This window comes from Anolis carolinensis, unplaced genomic scaffold, assembly GCF_035594765.1.
Source record: "Anolis carolinensis isolate JA03-04 unplaced genomic scaffold, rAnoCar3.1.pri scaffold_12, whole genome shotgun sequence".
Lineage (NCBI taxonomy): Eukaryota > Metazoa > Chordata > Lepidosauria > Squamata > Dactyloidae > Anolis > Anolis carolinensis.
The window spans coordinates 17,281,065-17,306,325 of record NW_026943823.1 but is presented as its reverse complement, the minus strand read 5'-3'; the positions used below and the strand labels follow the sequence as shown (position 1 = coordinate 17,306,325).

Genomic DNA, 25,261 nt, shown 5'->3' with positions numbered 1-25,261 from the left:
TGTTCCAGAAGCATTCTCTCCTGACATTTTGCCTACATCTATGGCAGGCATCCTCAGAGATTGTGAGATCTGTTGGAAACTATGCAAGTGGAGTTTATATGTCTGTGGAATGTTCATGGTGGGAGAAAGAACTCTTGTCTGCCTGAGGCAGGTGTGAATGTTGCAATTGGCCAGCTTGATTAGCACTGAATAGCCTTACAGCTTCAAAGCCTGGGGAAATCCTTTGATGGGAGGTGTTAACTGGCCCTGATTGTTTCTTGTCTTGCCTAGTTTCCAACAGACCCCACAATCTCTGAGGATGCCTGTCATAGATGTGGGCAAAACGTCAGGAGAGAATGCTTCTGGAACATGGCCTAACACCATGGAAAACTCACAGCAACTCAGTGATTCCAGCCATGAAAGCCTTCGACAAAAGTCTATCATTCTTATCCCATAACTTCTAATTTATAGATTAAATTTTAAGGAACCCTTGAATATCACTGGGAATCCTATTATTCTTGTCGCTAACTCCTCTTTTTCTTTTTCTGGATGTTCCTACATCTCTATAGTACTGACTTACTCTTACTATTACAAAAAAACCCCTAATATTTTTATTTCCTTTCATTCTTTTGAGAAATCAACGAAAAGCTGCTAATCTTCTTTCAATATGGGAGGGTCTGGCGACTATAAGCGTAGACCATTTGTCCAACTACGCCAAATCCAAATTTGCCTGGCATGTTAATAGACTGATAGACAATTGTACTCTTAAGGAAAGCAACAGCATGAACTAGATGTGGGAATGTAATTACTCTTCCTATCAGTCTGCATTTCCCTTTAAATATGGACTGGTGCTCATCAAGTCCCTCCAGCATGGCTCCAATCCCATCATCAAAATAATTAACCGAAAACCCTCAGAGCTTTTCCTGCCACTATCTGTTGGGACACTCATGAGGTTGGGAAGCCAAGCCCAGATAATAACCAGATAATGAAGCCAGGCAAACAATTATCACACCAAGACACATGTTTGTTTCGTTTACTTTGAAGATGTAGTCATACATGTGCTTGTTTGAAAAATACAGAAACATGATTCCTTCTCACACCTTAAATGAGCTTTAAACAAGTCATATTTTAATAGCACTGAGCATTTCTTCACTAGAAATCTCTAGTCCTCTATGGATTCTTAATAACATCAATATTTAATTCTTATTTGAATGTTTGTATATCTTTGGGTCTTAAAATTGTATTGAACTGGTTGTTTTGTAAGCCGGTCTGAGTCTCGTTTGGAGAGAGAAAAAGCGAGGTATAAACAAACAAAATAATAATCTCTACAACAATAAGCTGGTCACCGGATCACACTGGAGGACCAAGAGATTTCTAAAGACAACATATTAATCAAATCAACAGATAATCTAAAGACAAAATTGCAAGTGTCAAGGGATGACAGTATTCTGATGGTCAAATTTATGCTGTATGCTCAAAACATATAACAATATTGTGTATCACCTTCAGAAATTGTATATAAGGTACATATGAAATATCAACACATTTCATGTTCAGAGATGGGTCCCATCTTCAAGATATCTCATTGTGTACATGAAGGGATTCCAAAATACCTAAAACATGGAACACTTCTGGTCCCAAACATTTTGGAGAAGGGATACTCCACCTACATTTGGCACAACTGACTCCTAGGATGGCATTGGGAGAACAACAGAAGCAATGGGAGAAAATTATTTCAGAAAATAAGCAAGCTCAAGAAATCAGGATCTTGCGAGCAGTAAAAAATGGGCCCTGATGGGGGACCCCAACCAGGACAATGTATTTTGTCCGCTCAAGGGCCTTTGATTGCTTCCTTTTCCAAACACAAAGCTTTTTGATGGGCTTAGTGCCATTACACACATGTCAAGCAGATTAGAAAATCACCAGAGGGGAAAATAATCAAACACCCTCCCAGATTAGTTCCAGGAGACTAGCCTGTGTTGGTCTGTGGCAGAAAAAAGAACCCTCAACAAAACGATAAAAAGCATTTCCTTTATTCAAATCCCAACAAAACCCCAAGAGCTATGGTTTGGTCCCATTGCCAGGCTCCCAGCTACAACAAGTTTCAGACTCCGCAGCCACCAAATCCTTGACCCCTCAGCTACATCTAGGGACAAGAGGCCAAAGCCTATGCTTAACTCGAAAGTAGCACTGTCACTCGATTTAATAATAGGAACGTTTCCACGCTCAGAGGTTGCCTGAAGTGAACCGCTCAAATAAATCCGACTTTATTCTCAGGAGGGAAAAAACTGGCAGCAACGTGGAAAACATTTCTGGGTTCCCAGCAAAGCACGGCCCTCCCTCGAAAGAGCAAAACCAAGAGTCAGATTTTTCTTCCTGCGGCAGAGAAGGGTTGGAGTCAAAGGGGAGACGGCTGCTGGATGAGCAAGTGGTAACATCTAAGCGATATTTGGGCGTTGATTAACACTTGGGGCAAAGAAGCTCAAGGGTGAATTTGGTGGGAGAGATTGCTGCTTGCCTACTAAGAGCAGCAGCTTTAAGTACTGCAACACAGCTCTTCCACAGCTGAGAGGGCTTCAAATTAACCTATTTACTCGAATCTAATGTGCACTTTTTTGGGCTAAATGGTCTTGCCAAAATTAGGGTACACATGAGATTTGTGTCATATGGTCATCTTAGTACTAAGTGAAAGTCAAAAGGGAGGCTGTTTCAGGAGCTGAGCCTGGAGCCCCTCTTTGAGGGACATCAATGCAATGTTAAAATGTTTATGTTTGATGGTTCATAGTTTTTAATGATCTAATTTATAGTCGTATGTAATTGTTTTAGATGTGTGATATATTGTTTTTATTGTATGTAAAGCATTGCATTTTGACATTTATTTAATGTGGACCACTTTGCGTCCCCTCAGAGGTGAGAAAAGCGGTATTTAAATGCAATAAATAAATAATTTAATGGCCATGGCTCAATGTTATGCCATTTTTCTAGTATGATGAGGCATCAGCATTCTATGGCAGAGGAGGCTCAAGACCTTGTAAAACTACAGACCCCATGATTCCATAACGTTAAATTAAAGTGGATTCAATCTACCGCATATATGTACCCAAGGTTTTCTTTTTCATTGCTGGAGGCTTTCGTGTCCTAACACTTTTTTTTTAAAGGAGTTCTAAGCAGGCTGCAACTGAAATGCACACCATTTTTTGACCAAATTACAAAGATAATAATGCTTTATTTGTAGCCCGCCCTATCTCCCCAGAGCGTGCTTTTTGCTGCTGCATATTACATTTGGCAGCAAATTTTGTTTTTGTTTGTTTTCAGGGTTTTGAAAATCAAGGTGTGCATTAGATTTGATGGCACATTAGAATCCCTTATTTTACAAATCCCTATATATTACAAGAGTAAGGGGCCTGTCTTTCCACCAAAGTCATTCTCCTGCAGCTGTTTAAACCCGTACTATGCAAGCACGTTCTGATGCAAAGCTCACAAGGGCTCTTGGAGTGTAAAAAGTGCTGATGTCAATCTCCTCCCTCTACAACATCAAGCGGGAGCCTCGCTTGTGCCACATCACCTCCACCTTGCGCTATGCTGAGACCTCAGGTTGAAAGGCACATTCCCATCACAGAAGCGTAGATGAGCTCAGGAGAACAGGGATATATTAGGATGCCACCCTGAATGTTTACAATGCTCGCTTTTGGCCTTACCTGCATTCCTGGTACCTGCACAGCCACCGGAGAGTGAGCCATGGCTGCCGTCCCTCACGACCTCCTCCTTGCGGCCTCCTGCTGCAAGGAAGCAGGTGCTGCTGCTGCTACTAGGGGTCTCCTTCTCAGCTGCAATGGGGTCTGCAAAAAGGGGGTGGAAGAAGGCAGAGAACACTACGTTACACACTTTGCCAGGCTTTTATTGGAAAGGAAGGCGAAAGAGGGGACACAGACCCAGCAGATACCCCTCTTATCTTCTCTCAATACTTGTTCCATCTTTACAATTCAAACCCCATTTGTGAGGAAGAGGAAGGAAGGAAGGTAGAGAAAGAGGGGAAGGAAACAAGGAAGAAAAGAAGCCATAAGAAGGAAAGAAGGAAGGAAGTCATAAGAAGAGGGAGGAAGGAAGCCAGAAGAAAAGGAGGAGGAAGAGGAAGGTGGGGACATAAACCCAGCAAATATCCCCCTTATCATCTCTCTCGTCCATCTTTACAATTTAAACCCCATGATTGAATGCCATATACATTGCACTTCCTTCGTCCTGCGTTTTCAGGGAAGAGGAAAAGTGTTATTACCATACATCAAGGGAACCACTGACCGCATAGGGAAGCTGATGAAGAAACACAACTTACAAACCATCTACAGACCTACTACGAAAATCCAACAAATGCTACATTCACCGAAGAACAGGAGGGATCCTCTCACCTCTGCAGGAGTCTACCGTATACCACGCAGCTGTGGACAAGTCTACAGAGGGACCACCAAACACAGCAGCATTGCCCAAACACGAATCATGGAATATGAAAGGCACTGCAGACTAACTCAACCAAATAAGTCAGCCTAGCAAAGCACTTAATGAAACAACCTGGACACAGCATATTATTGGAGAACACAGAAATATTGGACCATTTTAACAACCACCATTACAGACTACACAGAGAAGCCATTGAAATCCACAAGCATGGGGACAATTTCAACAGAAAGGAGGAAACCATGAAAATGAATAAAATCTAGCTACCAGTATTTAAAAACTCTAAAATCAGGACAGCTAACATTTTCCAACAAAGGATTTCCCCAGGCAGTGGACAATTGAAACATTCACACCTGCCTCAAACAGACAAGAGTTCTTTCTCCCACCCTGGACATTATTTCACAGATATATAAACCCCACTTGAATAGTTTCCAACATACCTCACAACTCTGAGGGTTCCTGCCATAGATGCAGGCAAAACATCAGGAAAAAATGCTTCTGGAACATGGCCATGCAGCCCGGAAAACCCACAGCAACCCAGTTCTTAACCTCTCTCGCTCTGACATCAATCTTCCCTCCTCATGTCCAATGTGGATCCCCGTTTCCTCCATACAAGCCTGCTCCATAAAGACCCCACCCCCATTTAAGTCTATGTATGGGGTCAGCTCCGCAGCCTGGCCTATGGGGCAAGGGGCATGACCTCAGTTGGACAGCCTTTCCTTTAAAAGCCTACAGGGTAAGGGAAATAACACAACTGCTTGTCCACACACAAGAAGCCACCAAAGCAACTTTTCTACGGGGAAAAACACAACCCGTAGACCACAGTTCCTTTTAGCTACTAATCTATGGGAGGAAGACAACTCCTCATCCACAGACTGCTGGTCTAGAGGAAGGAACACAGGCCCTAACCCAGAGTCCTCTTGGACTCCTGCCTTAGGAGGAGGAGGAGGAGGAAAAACACAACCCCAAATCCACACACAAGAAGTCCACTTAGCAACTTTTCTATGGAGAGCAACACAACCGACCATCCACAGTCCCCATGAACCCCTGGCCTATGGGGAAAGAGAAGAACAGAACCCCAAATACACACGCAGGAAGCCTCCTTAACCACTAGTTCATGGAGAAAAACAACCCCTCATCCACATTCCCCCTGAACCTATGGCCTATGGGGAAGGAGAGGAACACAACCCCAAATGAATAAAGAAGATGGGGCCAGGAAGACATCTTTCCACCATGTCTCCTATATGTATTTAATGATATAATAATATATAATAATATTATACTATGCTAATATTATACTATATCGTATATACATGTAATATTAAAAATAATATTATGATGTAATACAATGTAATAATAATTATAATTCACTATTATCATTGTATATTTTTATTACATGCAATATTACTAATAATATTGCAATATAGTCGTAAATATAATATACTGTATGTATATATACTTGTAAACCGCCCTGAGTCCCTTTCGGGGTGAGAAGGGCGGGATATAAATGTCGCAAATAAATAATAAATAAATAAATCCACAGTCTCCTTGAGCCCCTGGCCTATGGGAAAGGGGAGGAACACAACCCCAAATCCACACCACACACAAGAAGACCCCTTAGAAGCTCTTCTATGGGGAAAAACCCTAGTCCACAGCTCCTTTTATTTAGCCACTAGTGTATGGGGAGGAACACAACCCCTCACCCACACTCTCCCTGAACCCCTAACCTATGGGGAAGGAGAGGCTCAAAACCGCAAATCCACACAGAAGAAGCCTCCTTAGCAACTCTTCTATGGGGAGGAACACGACCCCTCATCCACAGTCTTCTGGGGAAAAGTGAGTAGCACAACCCCAAATCCACACACATGAAGCCTCCTTAGCAACTCTTTTATGGGAAGGAACACAACCCCTCATCCACAGCCCCTTTGAGCCCCTAACCTATGGGAAAAGGGGAGGAACACAACCCCAAATCCACACTCAGGAAGCCTCCTTAGCAGCTCTTCTATGGGGAGGAACACAACCCCTCATCCACAATCCCCTTGAGCCCCAAATTTATGGAAAAAGGGGAGGAACACAACCCCAAATCCACACACAGGAAGCCTCCTTAGCAACTCTTATGGGGAGGAACACAAGCCCTCATCCACAGACCCTTTGAGCCTTTAACTTATGGGAAAAGAGGAGGAATACAACCCCAAATCCACACACAGGAAGCCTCCTTAGCAACTCTTTTATGGGGAGGAACACAACCCCAAATCCACACACAAGAAGCCTCCTTAGCAACTCTTTTATAGGGAGGAACACAATCCCTCATCCACAGCCCCTTTGAGCCCCTAACATGGGAGAAGTGGAGGACCACAACCCCAAATCCACACACAGGAAGCTTCCTTAGCAACTCTTTTATGGGGAGGAACACAACCCCTCATCCACAGCCCCCTTGAGCCTTTAACTTATGGGAAAAGAGGAGGAACACAACCCCTCATCCACAGCCCCCTTGAGCCTTTAACTTATGGGAAAAGGGGAGGAACACAACCCCAAATCCACATACAGGAAGCCTCCTTAGCAAGTCTTTTATGGGGAGGAACACAACCCCAAATCCACACACAGGAAGCCTCCTTAGCAACTCTTTGATGGGGAGGAACACAACCCCAAATCCACACACAGGAAGCCTCCTTAGCAACTCTTTGATGGGGAGGAACACAACCCCAAATCCACATACAGGAAGCCTCCTTAGCAAGTCTTTTATGGGGAGGAACACAACCCCAAATCCACATACAGGAAGCCTCCTTAGCAAGTCTTTTATGGGGAGGAACACAACCCCAAATCCACACACAGGAAGCCTCCTTAGCAACTCTTTTATGGGGAGGAACACAACCCCAAATCCACACACAGGAAGCCTCCTTAGCAACTCTTTTATGGGGAGGAACACAACCCCAAATCCACACACAGGAAGCCTCCTTAGCAACTCTTTTATGGGGAGGAACACAACCCCAAATCCACACACAAGAAGCCTCCTTAGCAAGTCTTTTATGGGGAGGAACACAACCCCAAATCCACACACAAGAAGCCTCCTTAGCAAGTCTTTTATGGGGAGGAACACAACCCCAAATCCACACACAAGAAGCCTCCTTAGCAACTCTTTGATGGGGAGGAACACAACCCCAAATCCACACACAAGAAGCCTCCTTAGCAAGTCTTCTATGGGGAGGAACACAACCCCTCATCCACAGCCCCCTTGAGCCCCTGGCCTATGGGGAAGGAGAGGAACACAACCCCAAATCCAGAGCAGGCCTCCCGGCGGCCAAGGCCTCACCTGGGCCTGCCTCTCCTTGCCTTGCCTGCCTCTCCTTCTCCTTCTTCGTCTCCTTCCGGCTTCTTCTTGCCTCCCGGCGCCGAAGCCCATGACCCGCTCCCCCGGGCGGCGCGGAAGGAAGGGCCTCCTCCTCCTCAGGAGGACGCCATCATGAAGGGAGAGAGGCCTAGGCCTCCGCCTCAGCCGCGGCCTCGCGTTGCCCCTCTCGCGCTCTCTTCGCCTCCCTCCTTCGGCGAAAGGAGGCAGCGGCGGCGGCGGCGACGCAGTAGCAGCAGCAGCGAAGGCCCGGCCTGCTTCTTCCCTCCTGGCAGCCTTCCTTCCACTGTCGCCGCCGCCGCCTCGTTCTCCTTGGCCTCGCCTCTTTCTCCTCAGCCTCCGCCCCTGAGGAGGGCAGGCCCAGGAAGGAGGAAGGGAAGAAGGAAGGAGAGAGAGAGAGAGAAGAGAAGGAGGAAGCTATAAGAAGAAGAGGAAGGAAGGAAGGAAGGAAGGAAGGAAGGAAGGAAGGAAGGAAGGAAGGAGAAGAAGAAGTGGAATAAGAGGAGGAGGAAGAAGAGAAGGAGGAAGGAGGGAGGGAGCCATAAGAAGAAGGAAGGAGAGAAAAAGAGAGAGAGAGAGAAAGAGAGAAGAGAAGGAGGAAGAAGGGAGGAAGACATAAGAAGAAGAGGAAGGAAGGAAGGAGAAGAAGAAGTGGAATAAGAGGAGGAGGAAGAAGAGAAGGAGGAAGGAGGGAGGGAGCCATAAGAAGAAGAAGAAAGAAGGAAGGAGAGAAAGAGAGAGAGAGAGAGAGAGAAGAGAAGGAGGAAGAAGGGAGGAAGACATAAGAAGAAGAGGAGGAGGAGGAGGAGAAGAGGAGGGAAGGGAGCCATAAGAGGAGGAGGAGGAAGAGATGGAAGGAAGAAGAGAGAGAGAGAGAAGGAGGGAGGAAGCCGTACGAAAAAGAGCAGGAAGGAAGGAAGGAGGAGAAGAAGAGGAAGGAAGGGAGCCATAAGAGGAGAATATAGAGAGAAAAGAGGAGGAAGGAAGGAGAGAGAGAGAGAGAAGAGGAGAAGGAAGCCATAAAAAGAGAAGGAGGAGGAAGAAAGGAGAAGAGGAAGAAGCCATAAGAGGAGGAGGAGGAAGGGAAGGAAGGAAAGAAAGAGAGAAGAGAAGGAGGAAGCCCTAAGAAGAAGAAGAGGAGATTGGGAGTAGAGAGAGAAGAGGAGGAAGGAAAGAGGAAGCCATAGGAAGAAGGAAGGAAGGAAGGGAGGAGAAGAGGAGGAAGAAGATGAGCAGAAAGGGATGACTGAAGGAGGAGAAGAAAAGGAGGGAGGGAGGAAGAAAAGGAAGGAAGCCATAAGAGGAGGAAGAAGTGAAGGATGAAGAAGAAGAAGAGCAAGAAGGGAGGGAGGGAGGAGAGAGAGAAGAGGAGGAAGGAGAGAGGAAGCCATAAGAAAAGGAAGAGGAGGAGGAAAAAGAGAGAGAAGAAGAAGAGGAAGCCATTAGAAGAAGAGGAGGAAGAAGAAAAGCAAGAAGGGAGGAAAGGAAGAGAGAAGAGGAGAAATGGAGGAGCAGAAGAGAAGGGAAGATGAAGAAGAGGAGGAGGGAGGAAGGAAGGAAGGAAGGAAGGAAGGAAGGAAGGAAGCCACAAGAGGAGGAGGAAGAAGGAGGGAAGGGAGGAGAGAGAGAAGAGTAGGAGGAAGAAGAAGAGCAAGAAAGGAGGAAGGAAGGAGAGAGAAGAAAAGAAAGGAAAGAGGAAGCCATGAGAAAAAGATGAGGAGGAAAAAGGAAGGAGAAAAAGAGGAGGGGGGAAAGAACAGGAAGGAAAGAAGCCATAAGAGGAGGAAGAGGAAGAAGAGAAGGAAGGAGAGAGAGGGGAGGAAGGAAGTTTTAGAAGAAGAGCAAGAAGAGAAGGAGGGAAAGAGAAGAGGAGGGAGGAAGGGATACGAAGAGCCATAGGAGGAAGAGGAAGAAAATGTTGGGGTGCCTTAGAGGGGAATAGGGGACAAAGACAATCAGGGCCATCTAACACCTCCTAACAAAGGATTCCCCCAGGCAGTAAGCAACCAGTCCTTGGAGCTGCAAGGCCATTAAACGCTAATCAAGGTGGCCAATTGCACCATTCACACTTGCCTCAAACAGACAAGAGTTCTTTCTCCCACCCTGGACTTTCCACAGATATATAATCCCCACTTGCCTAGTTTTCAACAGGCCTGCCATAGATGCAGATGAAACGTCAGGAGAGAATGCTTCTGAAACATGGCCATACAGCCCGGAAAACTCACAGCAACGCAGTGTTAGAATTGCACTGCATTGAGCCTGGCAGTCCAAGTGCTGTCAAACTGCATTAAATCTACAGTGTAGATGCGCTCTGTGGCACAACTTTTGACTGCACGCACAGCAGAGAAAGACAGTACTGTAAGTGAAAACATATTGCAGTTCTTAGTCCTATTTGGTTATTTTCCGCTCAACCAAAATGGATGGCATTTAGGCTATTTTTAGCCTGTGGGTCCAAGGAGGCCAGCAGGAAATTCAGGATTTGAAAGCGGACTGAGCAAAATGGGAATAAAAGTGAATAAACATAGAGAAGGAATCCAAACATTGGGGAAACTCAGCTCCTGAAATACGGGATTTGACTCAACGGACGCTCTGAAGCCCAATGAATGCATACCTTTGAATGTTCCCCGAATGTTGCCGACTGCAATTAAATTTGGGCTCAGTTACAAAAAAAAACAAACCCACCCCAAACACACTTGACAATGACTTTGTTATTTAATTTTAAATAAATAAAGACTAGACTCACTTTGCAAAGGACCACATGATGTTCTACCTGGAAGAGTGCGGTGAGGATCAATTACCAAGAATAAGGAATATTGTAGTGCTTCCAGTTCAGACTGAAACAACAAATGCATTCAGCTTGGACAGGGGTCTTCAAACTTTTTAAGCCAATGTGTCCTCGAAGGCTTTCGTGGACAGAATCCCTGGGTTGCTGTGAGTTTTCCACACTGTATGGACATGTTCCAGAGGCATTATCTCCTTTAAATCTGGCTACCAGTATTTAAAAACTCTAAAATCAAAACAGTGGGTGGGAACCAACACTTTGAGGGCAGAGCACAGCTAATGACTAACAAAGGATGCCCCCAGGCAAGAGACAAAAACCTTTCCAATGCTAATTAGGGTGATTAACTGAAACATTAATGCTGGCTTCCCAGTGACAAAGGACTCTTGCCACACCCTGGGCTCTACACAGATATATATTCTTTCCTTACTTAGTTTATCCATACCTCACAACCTCTGAGGATGCCTGCCATAGATGTGGGCAAAACGTCAGGAGAGAATACTTCTGGAACATGGCCACACAGCCCAAAAGACATACAACAACCTTGTGATCCCGGCCATTAAAGCCTTCGACAACACCTGACATTTCTTCTGGCTGGACTATAGGTAAAGATTTTCCCCAGACTTAATGTCCAGTCGTGTCCAACTCTGGAGGTTGATGCTCATCTCGCTGAGCCGGCGTTGTCCGTAGACACCTCCTAGGTAATATGGCCAGCATGATTATATGGAGTGCCGTTACCTTCCCGCCAGAGCAGTACCTATTGATCTACTCACATTTGCATGTTTTCAAGCTGCTAGGTTGGCAGAAGCTGGGGCTATCAGCGGGAGCTCACTCTGCTCCCTGGATTCAAACTGCCGACCTTTCGGTCAGCAAGTTCAGCAGCTAAGTGGTTTAACCCTCTGCACCATCGGGGACCTCCATATTAAATACTAATGTATTAATAATATATTTAATAATAATAATAATTAATAATATATTGTATATACATGTAATATTATTAATAATATTATGATGTAATACAATGTAATAATAATTATAATTCACTATTATAATTGTATATTTATATTACAGTAGAGTCTCACTTATCCAAGCCTCGCTTATCCAAGCTTCTGGATTATCCAAGCCATTTTTGTAGTCAATGTTTTCAATATATAGTGATATTTTGCTGCTAAATTCGTAAATACAGTAATTACATTACTTTTCTGTCAAATTTGTTGTATAACATGATGTTTTGGTGCTTAATTTGTAAAATCATAACCTAATTTGATGTTTAATAGGCTTTTCCTTAATCCCTCCTTATTATCCAAGATATTCGCTTATCCAAGCTTCTGCTGGCCTATACCAGTAAAATTACATTAATTAAGGGCATCAGTAGGTTAAATGTTTTTGAATATTTACATGAAGCTCAAATTTAAGATAAGACTGTCCAACTCTGATCAAATCATTATTCTCATCTTCTTCAATGTAAATGTGCTTATGTATCCTTTTAATAATGGTAGAGTAAAAGAATACATGTAATAATAATAATAATAAAACCAGAGTGAAATAATAAATGTATTAATAATAATTAAAATAGAGTAAAATAAATGTAATAGTAGCAACAATAATAGAGAAAAATAATAAATGTAATAATACCAATAATAATAGACAAAAATAATAAATGTACCATATATTCTCGAGTATAAGCTGACCCAAATATAAGCCAACCAGGACCCTCACCCGAGTATAAGCTGAAGGGGGCTTTTTCAGTCTTTAAAAAAGGGCTGAAAAACTAGGCTTATACTCGAGTATATACAGTATATTTAATAATAATAATTCCCTACTTCTCTGTCTTAAATGAGACTCAAAACAACTTAAATGCCTGCCTTAGCAATGGGTTAAACCTTTGTGAAATGCTGACCTGAAAGTTGCTGGTTCGAATCCGAGAGACAGGGTGAGATTCCATATGTCAGCTCTAGCTTGCGGGGACATGAAAGAACCCTCCCAGTAACACATCTGGGAGCCCATGGGCAACGTCTCTGTGGACGGCCAATTCTCTCACACCAGAAGCGACTTCCAGTATATTCTCTATATATTATCTGACATGATAAAATAAACCCTGCCTTTACGGATCGTCAGACCACATCGTGCAAGAATATTCTTGGATTTGTCATTATCTTGGTATCAAACTGCATTAATGTAGTGTAGCTGCACAGCGCCCCATGAATGAAAAGGCATTGCTGCAAAAAGAAGAAAGAGAATGCAAGGAAGGTGAAAACAGGCTTCTCGCTTATCAGTCTGAGGCTTCAAGTACAAGGGCGTTTTTCATACAGTGTGAAGCAACACAGCTTTAACCCAGAATGTGAAAGGGAAGTGGGGACGAGGCTGGTTTCGGCAGCAGGAAGTCGAGTGACTAAATGTGTGTTGTGCGCACAGAGAGACATCAGTCGTTGTTGTTGGGTGCCTTCAAATACTTTCTGACTTATGGAGATCCTTTCCTAGTTCTTTTTATATTTATTTATGTCCAATTTTCTCTCTCATAAAAGAGACTCAGAAGCAGTCCGTTTTGCCTTCCTCTGAGGCCGAGAGAGTGTGAATCTCCTTTTAAGAGGGGTCTTTGGACAGAGTTTATCATTAAATGGACATCTCTCCAGAGTGCTGTTCTGTATTTGGGGTTGAATGGGGTTGGCCTAGGTGTAAGCCATAGCCAGGTCTTCTCCTTGTCAGCTTTTCCTTCAATTTTGTCAAGGAACTTTCCATGCAATGTTTTGTTGTGCCAGCTGTCAGCTCTAGTTTGTAGTGCGGTTTTCTTGTACTGATTCTTTGTCTGCTGTGCTTTGAGGAGTTTCTGATTTTTGACTTCAATCAAAGCAGGTTCTTCACTTTGCTTTACATATTCTGCCGGGGCATGTTCTTCTTCTTTGACTGCTTGTTTTACTTGTAAGAGTCCTCTGCCCCCTGATCTTCTAGGCAGATATAGCCGGTCAACATCACTGTGAGGGTGCAGTGAATGATGAATGCTCATGAGTTTTCTTGTTTTTCTGTCCAAATTGTCGAGCTCTTCCTGTGAAAAATTTATAATGCCAGCAGTATATCTTTTATTATTATTATTATTATTATTATTATTATTATTATTATTAAAGGCAATTTGTTCTGTTAGTCCAAGTATTTGGTATCTACATTTCACAATATGAGTGCCAAAACAGCCACCCTGCCCTTGAAATCTCTGGCACTTAATATAGTCCAAGTATTTGGCACTTATATTTATATCATAAATATGATATATTTTGGGCCGGCCTGTGGCGCAGCTGGCTAGTAACCAGCTGCAATAAATCACTACTGACCGAGAGGTCATGAGTTCAAAGCCCGGGTCGGGATAAGCCCCCGACCATTAAATAGCCCGGCTTGCTGTTGACCTATGCAGCCCCGAAAGACAGTTGCATCTGTCAAGTAGGGAAATTTAGGTACGCTGTATGCAGGAGGCTAATTTAACTAATTTACAACATCATAAAACTGCCAGCAAAACATGAGGAAAGAAATGAGGAAGTACAGCCACTAGTGGACGGCGAAGCAACAGCTCCCCCTGTGGCCGGAATCGTGAAGCTGGAAAAATGTTAAATGCCTCTGTGTCTGTCTATACTGTATGTTGTTTGTCTGTTGGCATTGAATGTTTGCCATATATGTGTTCATTGTAATCCGCCCTGAGTCCCCTTCGGGGTGAGAAGGTGGGAATATAAATACTTTAAATAAAATAAATAAATAAAATCATAGTGTTAAGACTGTTTAATTTTACTAAAATCCGTATTCTCTCCAAACTGCTAATCCATTCTGCCTTGGGCAGAGGGATATCATAGAATCATGGAATAATAAAGTTGGAAGAGACCCCAAAGGCCATCTAGTCCAACTCCCTGCCATGCAGGAAAAGCACAAAGCCCTCCCAAAGTATAGTCATCCAGCCTCTGTTTGAAAGCCTCCAAAGAAGGAGACTTTGAGGCAATGACTTCCACTATTGAACAGCTCTTCCTAAGGTCAGGAAGTTCTTCCTAATGTTCAGATGGGATCTCCTTTTCTGCCATTTGAACCCATAGCTCCATTGAGTCCTAGCCCAAAGGCTAGGAGAAAGGAAACCTGTCCCTTTTCCTTATGAAGTCCTTTTAAATATTTAAACATGCCTCTCATCACTCCTCTCAGTCTTCTCATCTGGAGGCTAAACAGACCTAATTCTTTAAGACATTCCTCAGAGGGATCCATGGTCTTCAGGCCTTCACTTTAATTTGTGTTCAGAGACCATCCTTCTTGCATAACCTGAATTTGGGATTCCATGGCCCTCTTTGCACCGTGGCTTTTTGCCACTTAATATAATGGTTTCGACGGGATTTCTAGGGCAGAATGGCTGTTCTGTGGCTCTCTTTGCACCAGGGACTGCCTTTGCCAAGCGGCTCTTTGGAGTTTTGCCTCTGCCCCCCTGTTTTTTCCCTTTCTTCCTTGCTTTTGCAAGGCCTGTTGCTGAGATACGGGGCACACGGCAAATATTATTTATTTCAATGCCAATGGCTTTGTATTCCCGGCTGTTTTCCTTCGGCCACAATTGTGCCGACGCTGTTTTCGAAATGCCAGGCCACTAATAAGAATACCTCAGAGGAAAAGAACAAATAGGAGTTTCAACAAGTGGAATTTTAAAAAACACATCCTTTGCATTTAAAATATCCGTTATTGTTGTCATTATTATTATTATTATTTTATTATGACACAGCAAACAAGACAGACATGCTGGATTTCATATCACAAAATCACAAGTCGAACACTTCCCAAATGTCTAGGACTGTGTGATGTATTTTCGGATGATGTGTGCAGATCCCAGTAGGGTGGCCTTTTGCAGTTGGCAGATTGTAATTTTGTCAATCTCTATTGTTTCTAAATGCCGGCTGAGATCTTTTGGCATGGCACCCAGTGTGCCCATCACCACCGGGACCACCTGCACTGGTTTCTGCCAGAGTCTTTGAAGTTCAATCTTGAGGTCCTGAGAGCGGCTAAGTTTTTCCTGTTGTTTTTCGTCAATGCGACTGTCACCTGGGATGGCGACATCAATGATCCAAACCTTTTTCTTTTCCACAACTGTGATGTCTGGTGTGTTGTGTTCCAGAACTTTGTCAGTCTGGATTCGGAGGTCCCACAGTATCTTTGCCTGCTCATTTTCCAATACTTTTGCAGGTTTGTTATCCCACCAGTTCTTTACTGTTGGGAGGTGGTACTTGAGGCATAAGTTCCAATGAATCATTTGGGCCACATAGTTGTGCCTCTGTTTGAGGTCTGTCTGTGCGATTTTCTTACAGCAGCTGAGGATATGATCAATGGTTTCGTCAGTTTCCTTGCACAGTCTGCATTTTGGGTCATCAGCTGATTTTTCAATCTTGGCCTTGTTTGCATTTGTTCTGATGGCTTGTTCCTGGGCTGCAAGGATCAGGCCTTATTATTATTATTATTATTATTATTATTATTATTATTATTATTATGTTGCTGTTGTTGTTGTTGTTGCTGCTGCTGCTGTCGTTTGTATCCTGCTCTATCTCTCTAAAACCAGGGACTCAAAGCGGTGCCAAAGAGACTCAAAAATGATGGCAGAACAAACAGGAGTTGCAAAAAGTGTGATTTTACAAAATACAGTAGAGTCTCACTTATCCAAGCCTCGCGTATCCAAGCCTCTGGATTATCCAAGTCATTTTTGTAGTCAATGTTTTCAATATATCGTAATATTTTGGTGCTAATTTCGTAAATACAGTAATTACAACATAACATTACGGCGTATTGAACTACTTTTTCTGTCAAATTTGTTGTATAACATGATGTTTTGGTGCTTAATTTGTAAAATCATAACCTAATTTGATGTTTAATAGGCTCTTCTTTAATCCCTCCTGATTATCCAAGATATTCGCTTATCCAAACTCCTGCAGCCTGTTTAGCTTAGATAAGTGAGACTCTACTATCCATCCTTTGCATTTAAAATATCAGACATCGTTATATTTATTATTTGTGTCCTGCTTTATCTCTCTCCAAAAGGGAACTCAAAGCAGATTAAAAGAGACCCAAATTGCATTTGGAACGACCAGATGTAACCCTTGGCTGACATCTATGCTGTGGAATTAATGCACTTTGATACCACTTTTAACTGCCATACCTTAATGCTACGGAAACCTGGGAGTTCTAGATTTCCCAGGTCTATGGACAAAGTGAGCTGTTGCCGCCCCAAACTGCTACTCCCAGGATTCCAAAGCAGTTAAAGTGGTGTCAAAGTGCATCAGTTCCACAATATGGATACAACTTTGGTCTTTCCCAGCCATATAAAGGATGGAGGATTTGGGCAGGCACTTTTCCCATCTAGACGCACCTGCCAAAATGAATGGCAGATACCAAGCAAAAGCTACAGAGACTCTCTATCCTACAGAATTAATGTCCAGGCTATGGGGCCGAGCTGTGGCGCAGGCTGGTTAGCTGCCAGCTGCAATAAATCACTCTGACCAAGAAGTCATGAGTTCGAGGCCAGCCCGTGTCGGGGTGAGCACCTAACAATTGAACTAAAAAATAGCCCCTGCTCGTTGTTGACCTAAGCAACCTGAAAGATAGTTGCATCTATCAAGTAGGAAATTTAGGTACCACTTATATGTGGGGAGGCTAATTTACGACACCATAAAATCACCCAGCCACCGTTGGAATGAGGAAGTGCCGTTGCAGTGGATGATGAAGCAGCTGCTCCCCCTGTGGTTGGAATCAAGCATACCCTCAGGAAGCTGGAGACGGTTTAAATTGCCTCTGTGTCTGTCTCTGTCTCTGTTCTATGTTTACATGGCATTGAATGTTTGCCTTATATGTGTACAATGTGATCTGCTCTGAGTCCCCTTCAGGGTGAGAAGGGCGGAATATAAATACTATAAACAAATAAATAAATAAATAAATTATGGGATGCTTTTCTGGAGAGACTATTATTTCAGAGGGTTGCTCTAGAGATGTCTATGGACCTCACCAAATGACACATTTCACACGAGGGAACCATGGAAGTTAAAGTGGTATCAAACTACTATAACTACATCGTGTGGATACGGCTCTAGAAAGTATGAAACAAATAGAAATCACTGCTGGTGGCCCACATTTCTATGGCGATGATAACACTATGTACCATGGTTTTTCTTCCATGGACGCAAAACATGGAAAAAGTTTATTAAATTGCCAAAACTTTGTTCTTGCGGGAGGGACATCCTGCAGCACATTTTGCAATGGTTTTTCAATGACTATCTCAACCAATCCAACCTAGATCATGCCGCAAAAACAAAGTTTCTGGAGTATAGCAACTACTTTCAAAATAAGTTGCGCACAATTAAACAGGAAATAACATTTTCAAAACAGAAATAGAAAAATTTTCAAAATTTTGTTACATAGTATAATATATATTATATTTTAATGGCGCTCCATGCAGTCATGCTGGCCACATAACCTTGGAGGTGTCTACGGACAACGCCGGCTCTTTGGCTTAGAAATGGAGATGAGCACCAACCCCCAGAGTCAGACATGACTAGACTTAATGTCAGGGGAAACCTTTACCTATATAATATATATATATATATATATATATATATATATATATATATATATATATATATATATATTTTTAAAGCCCTTCAAGGAAATGGATGTTCTAGTGTTGAATCAAGCATCATGTGCTCCATAGGACTCCCAGTATGGATGCAATTGCTCCAGGCAAGATAGCTATGGAAAGGGACAGAATAAAGCACTGGCCAATGATGTGTATGCAATAAAAGTCTCCATTCCCAAGAGAGGAGCCGTCCGCTCTCCCTTTTAATTCCCTGCCCAGAAGGCAAAGAAAGAGCCAGCAAAACCATTCCTTTCTGGAGAGTGGAGCATCCACCTCTCAGGGAAACAAAATGCATTTTCTTGATGGATATATAAATATTCACAGTATTAAAGATACCAGGCTCCCTGAAGCCGGATAGCAGAGCACAGAAGAAAGAAGAGGGTGGCTTTTAATGAACCTCGCCTGCCCTCTTGTGTTTGGTTTCTACCCAAGAATAGAGCACACTGCAAATGACTCTAGTTTAGGTAGGTAAAAGTAAAGGTAAAGGTTTCCCCTGACGTTAAGTCCAGTCGTGACCGACTCTGGGGGTTGGTTCACATCTCCATTTCTAAGCCGAAGAGCCAGCGTTGTCCATAGACACCTCCAGGTCATGTGGCTGGCATGACTGCATGGACCGCCGTTACCTTCCCGCCGGAGCGGTACCTATTGATCTACTCACATTGGCATGTTTTCAAACTGCTAGGTTGGCAGGAGCTGGGGCTAACAGCGGCCGCTTGCTCCGCTCCCGGGATTTGAACCTGGGACTTTTTTTGGTCTGCAAGTTCAGCAGCTCAGAGCTTTAACGCACTGTGCCACCAGCAATACCGGAGTTAAGGATTTTGTAAGTACAGTAGAGTCTCACTTATCCAACATAAACGGGCTGGCAGAATGTTGGATAAGTGAATATGTTGGATAATAAGGAGGCATTAAGGAAAAGCCTATTAAACATCAAATTAGGTTATGATTTTACAAATTAAGCACCAAAACATCATGTTATACAAGAAATTTGGCAGAAAAAGTAGTTCTATACGCAGTAATGCTATGTAGTAATTACTGTATTTATGGATTTAGCACCAAAATATCACGATATATTGAAAACATTGACTACAAAAATGCGTTGGATAATCCAGAATGTTGGATAAGCGAGTGTTGGAGAAGTGAGACTCTACTGTATCAGCTTAAGAATGATTCATTGTTGGGTTTTGAATTTTGAGAGTGAACCCATGAGAAAATGTATTAGGGATACGGGTAAACTACAACTCTCAAAATTCTGGGTCAACATGCCCTTCCTACAATCCTTCCAGTGTTTAATGTTGTCCAAGATGGGCCTGTGTGCTAACTTTGGTCCAGATCTATTGTTGGTTGGGTTCACAGTGCTCTTTGCATATGGGAGAACTACAACTCTCATCGTCCTCTGTCATTGCCCCCCAGACTCTGCCAGCGTTTTCTGTAGGTCGTGTTGAGTTTGTATATCAAGTTTGGTCCAGATGTGTTGTCGGTGCGAGTCACAGTGCTCTCTGGAAGTTGGAGCGGTCTTGGAAATTGCCTGCAAATGTACCCACAAAACCACATACATACAAACATTGACTTTTATTATATTTAGCCACCTGTCAGGGGATTTGGTTGTGCATTTCCTGCCCGGCAGAAAAGGAGGAGGTAGGACTGGATGGCCCTTGGGGTCTCCTCCAGCTGTAGGAGTCTTTGATTCTATATTTCTCCATGAACCTGCTAATGCTTATGAGGCTGGATGGCCATCTGTTGGGAGGGCTTTGATTGTGCTTTTACTGCCTGACAGAAGGGGGTTGGACTGGATGACCTCTGAATCCTTTCCAACTCGAGGATTCCATGACTTGCTGAAAATACGTACAGTAGAGTCTCACTTATCCAACACTTGCTTATCCAACGTTCTGGATTATCCAACACATTTTTGTAGTCAATGTTTTCAATACATCGTGATATTTTGGTGCTAAATTCGTACATACAGTAATTACTACATAGCATTACTGTGTATTGAACTACTTTTTATGTCAAATTTGTTGTTAAACGTGATGTTTTGGTGCTTAATTTGTGAAATCATAACCTAATTTGATGTTTAATAGGCTTTTCCTTAATGCCTCCTTATTATCCAATATATTCGCTTATCCAACATTCTGCCGGCCCGTTTATGTTGGATAAGTGAGATTCTACTGTATCGTGATATTTTGGTGCTAAATTCGTAAATACAGTTATTACTACATAGCATTAATGTGTAATGAACTACTTATTCTGTCAAATTTGTTGTATAACATAATGTTTTGGTGCTTAAGTTATAAAATCATAACCTATTTTCATGTTTAATAGGCTTTTTAAAATCTTTCCTTATTATCCAACATATTCGCTTATCCATCGTTCTGCTGGCCTGTTTATGTTGGATAAGTGAGACTCTACTGTACATACAAACATTGGCTTTTATTATATTTTGGCCACCTGTCAGGGGGCTTTGATTCTATATTTCTCCATGAACCTGCTAATGCTTATGAGGCTGGATGGCCATCTGTTGGGAGGGCTTTGATTGTGCTTTTACTGCCTGAGAGAAGGGGGTTGGACTGGATGACCTCTGAATCCTTTCCAACTCGAGAATTCCATGACTTGTTGAAAATACGTATTTGAAACCAATCAAACTGTCAGGATCAAATAAAAGGAAAGAAAGAGCTCCAGTTTTGACTATCCGTGGCTCCGAGTTCAGTAAAAACGATGGATGCAATATGCAAGTTAGTTTTCTGAATGGCTTTTTAAAATGGTGATTTCCATGATCCGAGCTCAGTTTTTTACTCAAAGAAGTGGATTCACGGGTGAAAGCCAGACCCTGCCCGTTGATGGCAAGTCGCTAGAAAAGAAGTTGCGCACACCAATATTATGCAAGTCTTTGGCAAACGCATGGAAATGACTTCTCTTGGCTACCTTTAGCTGAATCCTCTTTCTTTAAAAACAACAAGTTGTTAATCTGATAATATAAACTGCACTTTTGGCCTCCTGGTGGGGCATAAAACGCCCCTGGCGCATGTCAGAACAGTGGCAAACATTTGCCAATTTATCTTTTGTTGGTCCAGTTCATCTCCGGGGCTTGTCGTCCATGCAAAAACTGTTACCGTATTTGGCAGACGGAAAGGGAAGGCGAGAAATGCAGCGCAGAATGGAAGGGCAGGTCTGTCTTGAGATGTTGTGACTCAGCCACAGGATAGCCAGAGTGAGGATGAAGAAGGGGATTCTGGGTTTCAGATACAAGGGCCAGTTGAGCCAGAGGATGATGGCATGGGAATACAGGCTGAATCAGAGGCTCAAGAATTGCAGTTTGTGCAGAATGAACTGTTGACCCCAGAAGCTATAGATAACAGCCAGGATGACATTCCCAGGGAATTAATGAGCAAGAGAGCTCTCAAGTCCCGTTTCAGGTGCAAGATAACGAAGACCTTGAATTATCTAGGGCTGACCATTTGTTGTGGAGAGGATTTCAGGTCCGTAGGAGTGAGAGGCTAGCGGGAAGGAAAGAGGCCACTTCTGGGAAAAGAAATGCCTTTCTAGGGTGCTTTTAAAAGTGTGTGTTTGCAGATAGCTTGTCCTCAAAGCAAATCCTCGCTTCATCTGTGTGTTCTTGTTTCAAGCCTAAGAGAAGTTTTCCTGGATCTTTGTACCTTTGGGCCTTTGTTTTGGGATCTACTGTCTACTGTCTTGACTTATGGATTATTAGATTGCTATGGTTTATGGACTAATGGATTTTTATGGCTTATGAACTAATTGGATTCCTAATGACTTTTTTACTGCAACTTTAAAAAACCTTTCAACTGCCTGCTTTGATTTATATATTTGCTTTTGCTCAATAAAACTTCAAAAGACTTTCTTCTGTGTCTGACTGTGTGTCTATAGCAAGGTGAACAATTCTGAGGTGCGACATGAGAAGGAAGCGAAGGCGCAGGCCAAACCAACAAAAGTTATTTGGAGTCCCAACATTTGTGTCTAGGGTTGCGGTGTTGTTGGAACATTGCCCTGCACCCCTAACAATCCCTCAGAACTATACATCTCTGGTTTCTTTCAGAATATCATTTATAGTATACACATGGGTATAATGGGTCCCTGGTGGCACAGTGCGTTAAAGCACTGAGCTGCTGAACTTGCAGACCAAAAGGTCCCAGGTTCAAATCCCGGTGTGATGACTCATGGGCCATGTAGTCCCGTTCCTAGCGCTGTTGTGACAGATGAAGAGGAAAACTTAGGTTTCCCACCGTTTCAGCCAGAATTGGAGCTTTCTCAGCCAGAATTGGAGCCCTTGCACCTGCAGGAGATTTGTCTTCCAGAAGTTTGTCAAACAAGCCCTGAGCCGAAATCTCCCCCATTTTCTCGCCATGATTATTGTAAACAACAGAGGGGCGCTCAGGAGGCGTCTCGCAGGAGCGCTAGGATCGCTGCAAAGCATTCAGCTGATTAAGTCTGCTTCCCATGGGAAACTTTAAGGAGTCATGCATCTGGACTCAGAGAATAGCTTTCGTTTCTGGTTCCCCAGAGAACTGCTCTTTGGCGGGAAAACGAGACCCTACTTAGGTGTTTTGCCCACGAAGGAATCTTGCGGAGTCAATTCGTCAGCTTCGGGAGTAGGTTGTGTGTGGACTACGCTACTCCCGCATCCAAGTCCTTTGCTCTCGTTTCCAGCCCTGCCTTGCTTCCCAGGACCCTGCCTTGCTTCACGGACCTTGCCTTGCTTCCCGGACCTCGCCACGTAATTACCACGGATCCTGTTTTTGCTCCTTGTTCTTGCTGCCTTGAATTAAGCCTTGAATCAAGTTATTTCCTTGCCTTGCCTAAGTTTCATGGACTAAAGGACCTTGTCTTCTCCCCTCACTTTGCTTGGCAAAGTGAGTGTTTCGGTTACTGGATTATAACTTTGGACCTTAATATTTCATATTGGACATTGTTTTCCTGGACTATAATTGACCTTTCCCGAAAGGTCTTCTTCTGAACTTTATTCTGCACTTATTTTTATTGACTTTACATATTTCCTTAATAAAGATATTAGATAGATTCTGGCCTCTGTGTATGGTTATTGGTGCTCTGCAGCCTGGGTCGTGACACCCGGGAGCAGAATGAGTGCCCGCTGTTAGCCCCAGCTCCTGCCAACCTAGCAGTTCGAAAACATGCAAATGTGAGTAGATCAATAGGTACCGCTCCGGCGGGAAGTTAACGGCGCTCCATGCAGTCAAGCTGGCCACATGACCTTGGAGGTGTCTACGGACAACGCCGGCTCTTCGGCTTAGAAATGGAGATGAGCACCAACCCCCAGAGTCAGTCACGACTGGACTTAACGTCAGGGGAAACCTTTACATTTACCTATGTGGGTCACAACCAGAACTTTTTTTAATGTTCTGGACTACAACTCCCAGCATGTGCAAGCGGAGGTTCTCCAAAGACTTGGGCACCAAATTGGGGAGGGAGCTAGGCATTAAACTTTGACAGAACTTAGAATCATAGAATTGGAAGCTGCAAAGGCGTAGAGTCTTTTCAACCTATGCTCCAGTTCTGTGGAACTCATTGCCTCCATATGTTAGAGTAATGTCGGAGTTGTGACCTTTTGGAAAAGCGCTCAAGACTTGGCTGTTTGGTTGAGCATTTGAGTAAATCAGATCTAATCTGCCAAATAGTCACTGTTGAATGTTTTTATATTGTGGAATGATATTATAAATTGTAAGTCGCTTGGAACACTCTGGTGGAGAGCGACTAATTAAGAAATAAAGTGAAATAAAGAATAATTCTAGAGTTAGAAGAGACCCCCAGGGGTCATCTAGTCCAACCTCCTTCTGTCATTATGCAGGGAAAGCACAATCAAAGCCCTCCCGACAGACTCTGCTTAAAAGCCTCCAAGGAAGGAGCTTCCAGCTGGTAAGAGATGCATCCATGGTGTCACCATTGGTCAAGGAGTCCAACCAACTTCGACTTTTGAAAAAAATAGTTCCTTGGAGAAGTGCACGTTACAAACTGGATGGACATCAAAGCAAAGCAAGGTCCGCAACTGAAGACACGCCTGAAGGAGAAGAAGACAAACGGCAGAAAGGCTGCTTCACAGAAGCTAACACAGAGCTCGGGGTGAGCGTCCCAGTTCAACGGCATAGGTGGTAGCAATAAAGGAATGGGTTGATGCAGCCGGCAAAAAGGTCTCATGGAAAGGATGCCGGGTGCCGTGGTGCCATTCCGAGGAATTGTCCTTCGTTTCCTCTCCCCAAGGTTTACATTCAGACGTCGCGTGGCGTAAAGAGCCGGATGTCCTCAATCCTCGCTTCCACTTGTGACAATCAACAAATCGGTCGGCTCTTCCTTGACCCGTAGTTGCAAGGGCTGCTTCTAAGGACAAAGAAGGAACAGAAACGCCACATTGAGTCTCATGTGCCATCGAGTCTAAGGCACACCTCGGTTTGCAAAAATCCCGAAACTAAAGAAAGCATTTGCTGCCGAATATAATGCGCAGCGGCACAAAGTGCACTCTTTGTAATTCAGCCCCCAAAATTGCTGCACATTGAAAATTCCTTCTTTGAAAATGAAAGGGCCGGACTGTGGCGCAGGCTGGTTAAGGGCCGGGCTGTGGCGCAACTGGCTAGTAACCAGCTGCTATAAATCACTACTGACAGAGAGGTCATGAGTCCGAAGCCCGGGTCAGGTTAAGCCTCCGACCATTAATAGCCCCGGCTTGCTGTTGACCTATGCAGCCCCGAAAGACAGTTGCACCTGTCAATTAGGGAAATTTAGGGACGCTTTATGCGGGGAGGCTAATTTACAACACCATAAAACTGCCAGCAAAACACGAGGAAAGGAATGAGGAAGTACAGCCACTACTGGACGGTGAAGCAACAGCTCCCCCTGTGGCCGGAATCGTTAAGTTGGAAAAATGTTAAAAATGCCTGAGTCTGTCTAATGTATGTTGTTTGTCTGTTGGCATTGAATGTTTGCCATATATGTGTTCATTGTAATCCGCCTTGAGTCCCCTTCGGGGTGAGAAGGGCGGAATATAAATACTGTAAATAATAAATAAATAAGGTCGGTAGTTTGAGCCTGGGTCGGGGTGAGCACCCACCATTAGCCCCAG

The 25,261-nt window shown here is 43.6% G+C and overlaps 2 protein-coding genes across 4 annotated transcripts in view; both read right to left on the bottom strand.

Annotated features, from left to right (window-relative positions):
- Positions 1-8,058, bottom strand: part of stk26 (serine/threonine kinase 26) — a 40,254-nt gene extending 32,196 nt beyond the window's left edge. The window contains exons 1-2 of one of the 2 annotated variants that reach the window (XM_062963824.1): positions 7,739-8,058; positions 3,678-3,818 (exon numbers count right to left, since the gene is read on the bottom strand). In XM_062963824.1, coding sequence (XP_062819894.1) covers positions 3,678-3,719 — 42 coding nt within the window. In that variant the 5' untranslated portion in view covers positions 3,720-3,818; positions 7,739-8,058. The remainder of the gene's footprint in view (positions 1-3,677; positions 3,819-7,738) is intronic. The other variant, XM_062963825.1, reaches the window with a different exon arrangement.
- Positions 8,059-19,731: 11,673 nt separating this feature from the next.
- The window catches only part of LOC103282655 (interleukin-13 receptor subunit alpha-1), a 44,221-nt gene continuing 38,691 nt past the window's right edge, over positions 19,732-25,261 (bottom strand). For both annotated transcript variants that reach the window (XM_062963766.1, XM_062963767.1), the window contains exon 10: positions 19,732-24,522. In XM_062963766.1, the coding sequence (XP_062819836.1) occupies positions 24,448-24,522 (75 nt within the window). In that variant the 3' untranslated portion in view covers positions 19,732-24,447. The remainder of the gene's footprint in view (positions 24,523-25,261) is intronic.